General features: G+C 40.8%; 1 protein-coding gene across 1 annotated transcript; it reads left to right on the top strand.

The window, feature by feature from the left end:
* The first annotated feature begins 59 nt into the window (after positions 1-59).
* On the top strand, positions 60-14,283 carry prelid3b (PRELI domain containing 3B). Its single transcript, XM_003228987.4, has 6 exons — positions 60-244; positions 4,083-4,251; positions 9,265-9,354; positions 9,857-9,927; positions 10,715-10,817; positions 12,808-14,283. Exons 1-6 carry the CDS (start codon positions 153-155, stop codon positions 12,925-12,927), a joined length of 645 nt encoding a protein of 214 aa, XP_003229035.1. The 5' UTR covers positions 60-152; the 3' UTR covers positions 12,928-14,283.
* Positions 14,284-14,733: the final 450 nt, after the last annotated feature.

Raw genomic sequence — 14,733 nt, 5'->3', positions numbered from 1 at the left:
CGTCACCCGCCCGCGAGCCGAGCGCCGCCCTATCAGAGGTGCCGGGAGGGGCGGGGCCGCCTTTTCGCCCCGCCCCCTTTCCCCATCATCATTATGGACCGTTTTTGGGTTCTTCCTCAGACGGAGCCGGCCTGCGAAAGCGGACAGACTTTATGAGGAATCGGGAAGAAAAAGAAGAAGAAATATTCTACGCTGCCATTCCACATTCCATGATGAAGATCTGGACCTCGGAGCACACCTTCGAGTGAGTGGTGATGGTGGCGATAATGGAAATCGGATGTTAGGAATGGTGGGAGTTGGGAGTCCAAAACCCCTGAAGGGAAGGCCCAAATTGGTCCAGGCCTGTGTTTTGGAATGCTTAGGTAGATATAAGGCTGGGCTGTGGTGCAGGCTGGTTAGCAACCAGCTGCAACAAATCACTCTGACCAAGAGGTCATGAGTTCGAGGCCTGCCCGTGCCTGCGTCTGTCTCTGTTCTATGTTATGGCATTGAATGTTTGCCTTATATGTGCAATGTGATCCGCCCTGAGTCCCCTTTGGGGTGAGAAGGGTGGAATATAAATACTGTAAATAAATAAATAAATAAAATGGAATATCTTGGAGATAACACTATGACAGGCATGGGCAAACCTGAGCCCTCCAGGTATTTTGGACTTCAACTCCCACAATTCCTAACAGACTGGCTGTTAGGAATTGTGGGAGTTGAAGTCCAAAACATCTGCAGGGCCCAAGTTTGCACATGTGTGCACTATGAGTTTAAACACTAAGTTTATTCACGTTTCATATGCACCTTATACACATAGCCTGCGTAATTTTATGCAATATCTTTAAAAATAATTCTGTGCATGAAATATGTGATGTTGGTGTGCCATTGGAAAGCTTTCTCACCCACCTGCATAGACGGTTTTGGGGTTTTTTTGGAATTGAGAATAAGGGACAATCAGCCTTTAGTATGTGAGGCAACACACTTCAGGTGTCATTGTTATGCTCCTTTAAGTTATTTTCAACAGGTGCCAGCCCTATCACGGCCTGGAGGTACACTGCCATGTAGTGCAGCTTTAAACCCATAGAATAATAATAATAATCTTTATTTATACTCTGACCATATAATTTAGGCTGGATCTCCACTGCCATAAAATAAAGTTTGAATTACACTGAACTGCATTTTATTGGTTTATACCAGGCATGGGCAAACTTGGGCCCTCCAGGTGTTTTGGACTTCAACTTCCACAATTCCTAACTGCCTGGGTGTTAGGAATTGTGCAGTTGAAGTCCAAAACACCTGGAGAGGCCAAGTTTGCCTGTGCCTGGTCTATACTGATCTCATAATGCTGTTCAAACTGCGGTGTAAATCCAGCTGTAATTTCAAACTGCATTATATGAGAGTGTAGATCTTATGGGTTTCTTAGCAAGTTTTGTCCAGAAAAGGGGTTCCATTGTATTCCTATGAGGCTGAGAGAGCCAGGCTGGATCTATACTGCCATATAATGCAGTTTGGAACTGCATTATATGTCAGTGTAGACAAGGCATGGGTAAAATTTGCCCTCCTATTGTTTTGGACTTCAACTCCCAGAAATCCCAGCCAGCATTCTGGAATTGTAGGCATTGGAGTCCAAAACACCTGCAGGGCCTTAGTTTGCCCATGCCTGGTGTAGACGCATACTGCATTGAACAACATTGTATGGGGTCTACATTGACCATATAATACAGTTGCAAACAGCATTATATGGTAGTGTAGATCTAACCTGTATTATATGGCAATGTAGATCCAGCCTGGGACTTGCAAATGCCAAGAAAATGATTGGGTTTTGGTTATTCTCTTGGATAACAAGTTAAACATGAGCCAACAATGTCATACAGTGACTAAAAAAGCCAATGCGATTTTGGCCTGCATAAATAGTATAGTTTCTAGAACCAGGGAAGTCATGCTAGCCCTCTATTCTGCCTTGGTCAGACCACACCTGAAATAGCATTGTGTCCAATTCTGGGCACCACAATTTCAGGGAGATGTTGACAAGCTGGGATGTGTCCAGAGGAGGGCAACTAAAACGATCAAGGGTCTAGAGAACAAGCCCTATGAGGAGTGGCTTCAAGAGCTGGGCATGTTTAGCCTGTAGAAGAGAAGACTGAGTTGAGACATGATAGCAATGCATAAATATGTGAGGGAAGTCATAGGGAGGAGGGGGCAAGCTTGTTTTCTACTGCTCTGGAGATTAAGATGTGGAACAAAGGAGATTCCACCTGAATGAACATGAGGAAGAACTTTCTAACTATGCGAGCTATTCAGCAGTGGAACTCTCTGCCCGGCATGTGGTGGAGGTGCCTTCTTTGGAGGCTTTTAAACAGAGACTGGATGGCCATCTGTTAAAGGTGCTTTGGATGCGATTTTCTTGCTTTTTGACAGCGGGTTGGACTGGATGGCCCACAAGGTCGCTGACAGCTGAATAAAGGGGTTGCAAATAGCTCACACGACTGAGTTATTTCCAGTATGACGCTGCCTTTTATTATTCTGCCCCTGAGGGATGTCCTACTTCTTTTGCTGCCCAGATTTGGGATTTCTGACTTTTTTGTAAGATGTAGATACTTAACATATATCATATTCCGGTGGTCTGTTCTCTGGCAGCAGCAATAGTGGAAGGTGGAGAAGAATTAAGTTGAAAGATGATTACATCCTTAAAAATGGATTTAGGATGAAATATCTTTTCCCCCACCTTCCTCCCACAAAGAGAGAATACTTGGAAAGATGGACGTGTGTAAGATCTTGCATCAGGTTACAAATACATGTGTGGGCTTTTAAAATAGGACAGAAAACACGAAAAACAGGTCTTTCATCTTAGGCTAATTTTGGCAGGCGTCCTCCATCTCTTTGGAGTCAGTGCCCTCTTTCCCAGTGGGCCTGAATGAAGTTGAGCAATTGTTCTGCATGTTTTAAATTGCCCTTAATGTGATGTTACTGTGTCGCTGTAGTTCATCCACTTGAGTTTATCATGTGCAAATGCTCCTGATTGTGGTTCCGTTTCTCCACTGCGATTAAATAGTATTGTGGCATTGTGTCTCAGGCGCTTGAATCTCTCTTTCTATCAAGGCTGCACGTGTTTTATCATGAGGCATATCAGTCTCTGTTGTTTGAGGAACGTGGCTTCGGCAGCCTCGTGCAGTCGCTAGGTTTGATCACATTTTCGTTCTGATTAGCATGAGTTCTGTTCACTGCCCACCTTATCCCAATAGATATCAGCTTATCTAAGCAAACAGTCTTTCAGATTGAAACTGATACACAGCTTTGTCTTATCCTTATGCACAGCATGTTTCAAAAAGATGGACTTGATTTGAAATGGCTCTTATCTCTGCAAGCAGGAGCCACCCATAAATGAGCTCTTCTTCCCACTTGAAAGGGTGGGCATAGATTTTCAGATAATGGCAGCCTGATGCCTCTTCCAGTGCACAAACAACCACAATCATCTCAAGATAAGACTTAATGAGATATTCTCCATTTGCAAAGTGATTTTTTAAAAAGATATGATTTTGGGTCAAAATGGTTAGTACAACTTGATAACATGATAACTCATTAAACCATTTGATTTTTGTGTAACGGTTACATGTTGCCATTGCGAAATGTTCTGCTTTGGAATTGGGGCCATCTGTTTGGAACACTCTGTAAAACTCAGTTGCCCCGTAGTCGAGCTCTTTTAATGTCTACAGGCCAGAAACAAATTTGCACAATGTTCAATACTCATTGGTGACTAATTGGCTGGAGAGCTTTCTCTTTATACAGAATTTGCTTTATATGACTGGTGGTTCTCCTTTGCTGTCTTTCCAGAGCACATTGAGTTGGTTATGTATTTTTTGAACTACTGGAGCACTGAGCTTTTTTTGTGATCTGCCTGGTCTTAAGCAGTGAATTACCAATAAGATTCTTGTTTTTACAATAGTCAGTGTTCAAAATGTCTTTAAAGCAATTTTGAATATAATGTATAATGCAATGAACCGTTTCAGCCAAGATCTTTACTGAGGTGAAGATTTAGTCTATCCAACCAAATACAGTGTACCAAAAACTAGCTTGGTGTTTTTGTTTTTCTCTGACAGTCACCCCTGGGAGATGGTTACAACAGCTGCCATGCAGAAATATCCCAACCCCATGAACCCCAATGTGATTGGAGTCGATGTCCTCGACCGACATGTAGATCCCAGTGGAAAGTTACATAGCCGCAGACTACTCAGTACAGTATGGGGAATGCCATCAATTGCAAAAGCGGTAAGTGTAACATTGGGATTTAAGGCAGAAGTGGTCTAAATATGCATGTGGTCTTCATTTTATAAAATACTAGCTGTGCCCGGCCACGCGTTGCTGTGGCGAAGTATGGTGGTATGGGAAATAAAGTATTGAGGAATTGGTGGTAGTTAAGGTCAAGGGTAAAGGTTTTCCCCAGACATTAAGTCCAGTCGTGTCTGACTCTGGAGGTTGGTGCTCATCTCCATTTCTAAGCCGAAGAGCCGGCGTTGTCCGTAGACTCCTCCAAGGTCATGTGGGATGACTACATGGAGCGGCGTTACCTTCCCGCCGGAGCAGTACCTATTGATGCACTCACATTTGCATGTTTTTGAACTTCTGGGTTGGCAGAAGCTGGGGCTAACAGTGGGGGCTCTCTCCGCTCCCCCAATTCAAACCTGTGGCCTTTCGGTCCAGAAGTTCAGCAGCTCAGCGCTTTAACACGCTGCGCCATCAGGGGATATTATTTCCTAAAGGTTGTGAATATACAATATTTCTGATTGGTTTTTTTTGTTTGTTGGAGGCAAGTATGAATGCTGCAATTAGGAAAAATGATTAGGATGTAATGGCCTTGCAGCTTTAAAGCCTGGCTGTTTCCTCCCTGAGTGAATTTTTTGTTGGGAGGTGTTAGCTGGCCCTGATTGTTTCCTGTCTGGAATTCCCTTGTTTTTAGAGTGGTGTTGTTTACGATATTTTATGTGCTTCTACTGTCTGTGGCCCTGAGAAAACAGAATTAGCCAGACTTTGATGATGGGAATACTTTGTTGGGAGGTGTTAGCTGGCCCCGATTGTTTCCTGTGTGGAATTCCCCTGTTTATTTACTGTCCTGGTTTTAGAGATTATATTGTTCTGCATTATTCTATCCCAGTAATTATTTCATATTAAAGAAGAATCTCACTTATCCAACATTCGCTTATACAATGTTCTGGATTATCCAACGCAGTCTGCCTTTTCATAATCAATGTTTTTGTAGTCAGTGTTTTAAATTCATTGTGATATTTTAGTGGTAAATTTGTAAATACAGTACAGTAGAGTCTCACTTATCCAACATAAACGGGCCGGCAGAACGTTGGATAAGTGAATATGTTGGATAATGAGGAATTAAGGATAACCCTATTAAACATCAAATTAAGTTATGATTTTACAAATTAAGCACCAAAACATCATGTTAGACAACAAATTTGTCAGAAAAAGTAGTTCAGTACACAGTAATGCTATATAGTAATTACTGTATTTATGAATTTAGCACCAAAATATCACGATATATTGAAAGCATTGACTACAAAAATGCGTTGGATAATCCAGAACGTTGGATAAGCGAGGCTTGGATAAGTGAGACTCTACTGTAAATACTACATAGCATTACTGCGCATGGAACTGCTTTTTCTGTCAAATTTGTTGTATAATATGATGTTTTGGTGCTTAATTTGTATAACGATTACCTAATTTGATGTTTAATTGGCTTTTCCTGAATCCCTCTTATTATCCAACATATTCACTTATCCTGCCGGCCTGTTTATGTTGGATAAGTGAGACTCTACTGTATATTGATAATCTTAAATTATCTGCTTAGGACTGGATTATATGAGGCCCCTTCTTCACAGCTGTATAAAATGCACACTGAAGTGGATTATATGGCAGTGTGGAGTCAAGATAATCCAGTGCAAAGCAGATAATATAAGATTATAAATGGGTTATATAGCTGTGTGGAAGGGCCTTGAGTCTACACTGCCATATAATCCAGTGCAAATTAGATAATCTGTGGAAGAAGTGTAAGTGAGGCCTAAATCTGCCTGTCCCCTAACTGAAACCTGGCTGTCCCTTGGTTGCTAGGCAACCAAGTGGGCAGAGATTAGCCCTCTAAACTGGCAGCAATTGGATAAAAAAAATTATTGCTCTCCCTCTAATTAGGACTTTATTTTTCTTTTCTTTTTGTTGTATCAACCTTGAGGCGTGGATGATGGGTTGTGTTGTCAAATTTTGAGGTTGGGGGGCCTGTACTTTCGTTGTTTTGTGAATTGCCGTGATGCCATCACTCTTTTATATATATAGACTAGCTTGGGTACCCGGCGTTGCCCGGGTTATTTGAAAAAGTCAAAATTTTAGTTGTATAAAATCCATAAGTTTGTGGATTAACTACAACTGACGTCATGCCAGGTTAACCCCAAGAAACTCCATCAGTACTTAAAGTTTGTTATGTTGGGCAAAATTTCTCTGGATGCATCATGGGTGGTATTCAGTGTGCTCTCTGGCTGTAGAGTAAACTATAACTCCCACTATGGTGAGTCAGTCCCCTCAAACCCCTTCAGTAGGTTGAGTTGGTCATGGGAGTTCTGTGCACCAAGCTTGGACCAGGTCCATCATTGGTGGAAGTCACAGTTTCCACTACAGCTCCCAGAAAGGAAGGTCAGTTCCCCCCAAATCCCTGCAGTAATCAAATTTTGGTATATCAGGTATGTGTGCCAAGTTTGGTCCAGATCCATCAGTGTTTATGTTCACAGTGCTCTCTTGATATAGGTGAACTACAGCTCCCCCAAATCAAGGTGAATGTCTCCCAAAGACCTCCAGTATTTTTTGATGATCATGGGACTCTGTGTGTCAAGTATGGTCCAATTCCATCTTTGGTGGAGTTCAGAGTGCTCATTGATTGCAGGTGAACTATAAATCTCAGTATCTACAACTCCAAAATGTCCAGGCCAATTCCCCTCAAAACCCAACAGTATTCAAATGTGGGCATATCCAGTATGCATGCCAAGTTTAGTCCAGATCTATCATTGTTTGGGTTCACAGTTCTCTCTGGATGTAATTGAACTACAACTCCCAAAACTCAAGGTCAATCCCTCCCAAACCCCTCCAGTAATCAAATTTGGGCATATCAGGTATGTGTGCCAAGTTTGGTCCAGAGGCATCGGCATTTGGGTTCACAGTGCTCTCCAGATGTAGTTGAACAAGATGAATTTTCCCCAAAGACCTCCAGTATTTTTGGATGGTCATGGGGGTTCTGTGTGACAAGTTTGGTCCAATTCCCTTTTTGGTATGTTTCAGTGCGTTCTTTGATTTCAGGTGAGTTACACATCCCAGTACCTACAACTCCCTCCCCCCCAAACCCACCAGTATTCAAATTTGGACATATCGGGTATGCATGCCCAGTTTGATCCAGATCCATCATTATTTGGGTTCATAGTGCGCTCTGGATGTAGGTGAACTACAACTCCTATAAATCCTTCCAAAGACCTCCAGTATTTTTGTTGGTCATGAGGGTTCTGTGTGCCAGGTTTATTCCAGGTCTATCATTGCTGGAGTCAGAGTGCTCTTTGAGTGCAGGGGAACCATAAATTGCTGTACCTACAAGTGCTATAAATCAAGGTGAATTCCTCCCAAACCTCTCCAGTATTTCTCATTGGTCATGAGGAGTTCTGTGTGCCAAATGTGGTCCAGGTACATTATCGAAAGGAGTCACAGTGCTCTGTCTTGATGCAGGGTAAACTACAACTTCCATCATGTTGAGTCAGTTCCCCAAACCTCTTCAGTATGTTCAGCTGATCAATTCCTCTGTTTGTTGTGTGTCATATAAAGTAATAGGGAAGGGTTAAGAGAGAGGCAGTAGACGGGGTCATGCAAATTCCACACCAATGGAGAATTTAAGGAACATTGGGATATCTGTGATGGAGGAAAAACAGAAAATCTAGGAAGAAATTGTCCTACTTGTGTGGTGGGCAGTATGGTGTTAGGCAGGACATAGGCAGGGCTCTTGGACATGCTTACGGCACTCACTATAACCTGCAATGTCATTGGAAGGAGGGCCATTGGTGGTTCCTGAACTGTGGGATCTATAGCTGTTTGTGGGGGCAGGAGCTTGTCTGTGTAAGTGGATACCCCTGTCACATACACACATACAGATTTTCACTTTTATTATTATGTGTATAGATAGCTAGATGGTCTTGTCTGAAAGCAACACTGGGACTCACTTTGGAATTGCATTTTTGAGCAAATGTTAAATACTACACTTAGGCAAAAAAAAAAAAAAAAAAGGAAATGCAACTATACAAAATGTGTGATGCCTGGCTCGACAACAGTCCATGTGAGAAAGATATTGGAGTTTTCATAGACAACAAGTTGAGCAAACAGTATGATTCAGCAGCTAAAAAAGCCAATGGGATTTTGGGCTGCATTAAAAGGAGTATAGCGTCTAGATTGAGGGAAGTCATGGTTCATTTTTATTCTGTTTTGGTTAGACCTCACCTGAAATACTGTGTCCAATTCTGGACAACATAGTTCAAATATGGAAAGTGTCCAGAGGAGGGCGACCAAAATGATTAAAGGTCTGGAGACCAGGAATCTCAATGAAGAGCATTTTAAAGAACTGGGTATGTTTAGCCTGCAGAAGAGAAGGTTGGGAAGAGACATGATCGCCAGGTATAAATATGAGAAAGGCTATCATAAGGAAGAGGGAGCAGGCTTGTGTTCTGCTGTGCTTGAAACTAGGATTAGGAGCAATGGTTTCAAATTACAAGATAGGAGATTCCACCTGAAAATTAGGAAGAACTTTCTGACCATACAAGCTGTTCAACAGTGGAACTCTCTGCCTTGGTGGAAGCTCCTTCCTTGGAAACCTTTCAACAGAGGCTGGATGGCCATCTGTCAGGGATACTTTAACTGTGCTTTTCCTTCATGGCAGGGGGTTGGACTAGATGACCCATGCAGTCTCTTCCAACTCTATTATTCTATGATTCCAAGTACTTGAGTGCAACAGTCCTATCTGTCACAGTCCCGGGTACTTGTATATGGAGGCACACTGTATATGATCTTGAAGGTAAAATTCAGCTATCTTGTAGCCATTGATGGCTTCAGTTAACATAAAGTAAGATTTCGAGTCTATAAAATGAAAGGTGAAAAAGTGTACATAAACTGTGCAGTGTTGAATATCCATCTGAATCGCAGGCCTGTTGATGGCTAACATAGTATTAAGTTAAATCATCCTTGTTCTTTCTTTTCTAGCTTATTGGGTCTTGTAGAGCAAAAACATACGTACAGGAACATTCAATAGTAGATCCAGTGGAAAAAGTAATGGAGCTCAAGTCTACTAATGTAAGTGTTACAAAAACCGCTTTTAACTTATATAACTTTAATAGATTGCTCTCTTTTGCCTTGGGGCTTGCAAAAGTTTATGACAATAGGTTTTTACAGGCATATTTGTTATTCAAATAAATTATATGGTACTTTGTTTTATTTCCAGCATTGCATCTTTTCTGAAGCAGAACAGAAGAAATACTTGTTAGCGACACAATGTGATTCTTCCCTTCAGAAGTATTTGTATGCTAGATTCTGTGCCAGATTGTGCTGACTTCTGTTTAGTTGTAATCTTTTATAAGTCCGGCTGTCACTAACTGCATATTTCTTTGCAGTTTGTGATGTAGTGTCTGTAACAGTCTTTAGAAAGTAGTGCTACGAGGAGAATGTTGTAACTTTTTAGAGCATAATTCTAGACCTAGTAGCTTTAAATTAAATTAGTGTTTGTCCTTTTGCTATTTTTTTTACTGAATGTCACCTTTTTACTATAAGATTTAAAACACTTTTAAATATCTTCTAGATTTCATTTACAAATCTGGTGTCAGTAGATGAAACACTAATATATAAACCACATCCTAAGGAGCCAGAAAAGTAAGTGTTGTTTCTTCTTCATTGTTTTACTTTAGATAACTTTCTAAACTGGTGGGCAGATTACTGGGTCTTGATTAAATAAGTGATACAATAAATCTATCGTGTGATACATACAAGATGAGCAAAGCTTATTAAACCATTCCATTGACTAGAATTTTTCCCACTATCGTGACTTGTTTTTGAGAAACCCATTTTGGCCTTCTATGAGTAGGGCATTCTTTTCCAAGTGCCTACAGACTGTCTCCTTAACAATCTGATCCGGAATCGTTCTTGGCATTGATATCAGGCTGACTGGATGGTAATTGTTGTGGTCTTCCTTTTCTCTCTCGATTCGTAGATGGGAACAACATTTGCCTTCTTCAAGTCTGCTTATCCAGTCCTCCATGAATTCTCAAATATGATTGCCAATGGTTCTGAAATTACTTCAGCCAGTTCTTTTATTAATACCTTTGGGTGTAGTTTATCTGGCCCTAGAGACTTCAATTCCTTTAGATTAGCCAGATATTCTCTTTGTTTCCTTCAGCATTTCTCAAAAATTGGTCCCTGTGTTTTGGGACCTTGGATCACAAAATTTCTGATGACTGGCTATACTGCCTGGAACCTCTGTGAGAGGGGTCAGAGAGGTCTGGCAGTATCCCACCTATTTCCAAAATGGTTAGTTGCATTTATAGCATATAGCACACTTACATGCAGCAGGACAGAACTGATGGGGAATGAAACTACTTGTTTATTTAAGTTTTGGAAATGAGTTGATGAACTGCTCTGTTTTTGTTTTTCTGTCCCTTAGAACCATTTTGACTCAAGAAGCAACAATATGTGTGAAAGGAGTTAAAGTCAGCAGTTACCTAGAAGGATTAATAGAAACTACAATATCATCTAATGCTAAAAACGTATGTATTTCCATCTGTTTCTGAAGCGTTGATTTTTAAACTTTGTAATAAATTTGAAGGTCTGGCAATTCAGTATGAGCTATGAACTTGAAAAGTTCCTGTCTTAAATATCACATTGTCCAGAAGCTTGGCCAAATAGTGGTACAGAGATAATATTGCATAATTCTGTAACTATCCTGTGATAGAAACTGGAAGGTTCGGGAGGCATGCAAAGACATCACTGCATGTCTGACTTCACTGCAGGCAGATTAGGAACATTTTGAATCCATAGTTTTCTGCTTCAGCACCCATTTCAGAAAAGATAAACTGAAAAGACTTAACAACAAATTAATATGACCAAGAAACAAGCGCAAGTGGAGTCTCAGCCTCAGAGAAAAATATTTTCTTCTACGAAGCACAAAATACCTAACTCATGGGAAACAAATTACTTATATAAAAAGAAATAGGCCAGTGTTCTTTGCAGAATGCAAGCCTTGCAGTTTAGAATACTGTTTTCAACACATCAGGGGCTCTGGGGAACAAAAATGACATTGGAGGCTCCAGATATAAATTGCTAATCTCTATTACCTCACATGTAAATTTTCCTCATAGTTAAAATAAATCCTTTTAGCATGGAGATACTGAAGTCTCAGAGCTATGAAGATGTGGAGGCTCCTTTTTTGGAAGCTTTTAAACAGAGGCTGGATGGCCATCTGTCGGGGATGCTTTGAATGCAATTTTCCTGCTTCTTGGCAGGGGGTTGGACTGGATGGCCCACGAGGTCTCTTCCAACTCTATGATTCTATGAATATAAAGACAATTACAGTTTGGTCCCCATATCTGTTGGGGAATATGTTCCCAGATTTCACTTGGATGCACGAGACCAGAGGTAGTAACTATCCCAATTGAAATGATGGTCTCCTTCCCAAAGACAACCATAGAGTTTCACTGGAAGGCCTAGAAAATGCCTGGAGAATACATATTTTGTCAGATGTGGATAAATGGAACCACGACTGGCCTTATGGATATAGTGCTCATACGATAACTTTTTGGAGTGAACTTTCCCTGGTCCTCATATTCCTGGGTATATTTTCAATATGTTTTCTGGCTTTCTATCTGAAATTGTTTCCACACCAAATGATTCAAAGATATCTAATTACTCAGGCAAGTAATGGTGACACAAACTGCCACTCCCAGTATAAATGCAGCAGATTAGTCAAATGATAAGCAGGAATATGTCTCTTTTAATAATAAGAAGAAATGTTGGTACCCACCTCTCCTCATGGTTTGGGGCAGTGTATAACACAGTCAAAATACATATAACAAATGACATTTTAGTTCATCTAAAAATTGAATTGGCTTGCTGATCAATCCCAGAAGGGTGTTTCAGAGCCTAGAAGCTACTCAGCAAAGGGGCTGTTCTTATTATCCAGTGACAGGGAAACACAAAACCGAGCTGCCATAAAATATGGGACCAGGTAGCCCTTAGGTTACTTAGGATTAATATGTTTAAATGACTTTGCATGGCAGTGCTACTGAACAGATGCATGACTATAATATTCTCTATATTATAGGGTACTATTTTTTAATTATTTTCGTGTCAGGAGCAACTTGAGTCGCTTCTGGAGTGAGAGAATTGGCCGTCTGCAAGGACGTTGCCCAGGGGACGCCCGGATGTTTTGATGTTTTTACCATCCTTGTGGGAGGCTTCTCTCATGTCCCTGCATGGAGCTGGAGCTGATAGAGGGAACTCATCCGCACTCTCCCTGGGTGGGATTCGAACCTGGTAGCTTTCAGGTCAGCAACCCAACCTTCAAGTCACTTAGTCCACTATGGCATCTGGGGGCTCCACTATTTTATTAACAGGCCAGGAATCTTAAATTAGACCAAATGTATTGCATGTGATAATTGCCTTACAGATTTTTCATTTGTTGTGACAAGTATCTTTCTTTCACAACTAAATCAAAGATATTATTTATTGACTTTCTAATAAAAATATGTATCTTCATAGGGACGCGAAGCATTGGAATGGGTGATCAACAAACTGAAAACTGAAATAGAGGAATTCACTTCTTCGGCAAGAGGAAATATGAGGTCCCCTATGGCGGCTGCGGCATTTGTAGAGAAATAAGATTTATTTCTGCCTATAGCACGGATCTATCCCAAGTGTCTGAAGCGAACAACTACATATTTCCTCAAAGCTGAAAATAACTATTCTTATATCTGTTTAATGAAAGCAAATCTGTAAATTAGATTTTTAAATTCAACGTGGAGAGAAGTTACACAGACCTGTACTTGAAGGTATTATGCATGACTTGAATTCTGGTGGACATTCCTGTTTGGTGAAATATTCCAAGTGTTCATGACAATTTCTGTATCGGGAGGAGTTGGTTTTAAACATTCATCCAGGCCTTTGGTGCACCTGGTGCAAGCTGAGGAAGGACACTCTGTTGTTGATTCCTGCTTTCATAAGATTCAGACATACTTGGATTCATCCACTTCTGCAGTCTTCCTTGAATGAAATAAGGTTTTTCAGGCAGCTTGTTGTAAAATGTCAGTGGGAAGAGCAGCATTAATACTTGAAATGCAATTTATACTAGTTTTGTTGTTGTATGTGTATGATTTGCTAGCATGAAAATTCCCCAGACCAAATCCTGAATTCTGGGAAATTTAGGGCATTTGGTTGGAAAGTCTGTCATTTTAGTTTTGTAGATCCCCGTTTAGAAAAGTGATGTAATTTGCTGTTATGTTGTTTTTTTTGACACTACAAGGAACTTGAATTTATATGAAAGAATGATCTGAAACAGAAGTATTTCACTACCTCCATTTCAAACAAGCTGCAGCATTGTTAAACTAATTGCATAATTATGCTTTATATTGTTTCTCAGCAAAACTTCAATCATCTGATGTAGTATTTTGTGGTTTGTTTTTTGTTTTTTGCTTCTAAAGAATAACGCGGGCGACTTTGTCACTAAATAAACTTGAATTCCAGAAATGGTGGCAAAAGCCAGTGTTCCCCCCACCTTTCACCTCCCATTTCTTCACAGTAAAATATGTAGAAAATTAGAATGAATGCCAAATCTAAGTAGTATGTACTTTGTTAATACGAGATTTTCTATTTTAGTCTCCTTCGTGAAACTGTAAAGTCAGTCCTCAAGATATGACACCAGGTTATGGGAGAACTTTTAGGCTGCAAGTACATTTTGAAATATTTCCTAATTTCTCTATGCATGTAGTTTTCTGTGATGCATAAGAATTATCTGCTAGTAGTACAAATCTAAAGCCAGTAAGGGGGAGCGGGAGACATGTGAATATCCCTAAGCTTACAAATGTTTACTAATGTAATGAAATTTTTATCTGTTTTTATACTTGGGTTGCATTTTGTCTTTATTGAGTTTGTAAAAGCAATGAAACACATTAATACCTGGTGCTTTTTACATACAAAATGTTAATTTAATTAAAATGTTGTCAATGTTTGATATCAAAATTTTGTGTTGTAATTTTAGTAAGTTATTACCGCTCTTTTTGATAAAACATTCAGTATTCATGAAACAATTAAATCCTAACCTCTACTTTTGGTGGAGAGGGAAGACAGGATAAAGCAGTGATTCCCAAAGTGGGCGCTACCGCCCCCCGGTGAGCGCTGGAGTGATCCAGGGGGGCGGTGATGGCACCTATTAGAACATGGGGCGGGGCCTCTTCCCAAGTGCCGGAGACAGGTCTGAGCACCTGAGGCGCCTGTTAGGACACACAGGGGGCGGAGCTAGAGGAGTGGGCGTGGCTTCTTCCCAAGAGCACGAGATAGGGCTGAGGATACCTCTCCTGAGGCACTTGTTGGGACACAGAGGGCAGAGCTAGGGAAGGGGGCGGGGCCTCTTCCCAAGAGCCTCTGTATACCTCCCCTGAGGCGCTTGTCAGAACACGGGGGCAGGGTATA

The sequence above is a fragment of the Anolis carolinensis genome, chromosome 4 (assembly GCF_035594765.1).
Source record: "Anolis carolinensis isolate JA03-04 chromosome 4, rAnoCar3.1.pri, whole genome shotgun sequence".
Lineage (NCBI taxonomy): Eukaryota > Metazoa > Chordata > Lepidosauria > Squamata > Dactyloidae > Anolis > Anolis carolinensis.
This window is presented reverse-complemented; position numbering and strand designations above follow the sequence as displayed.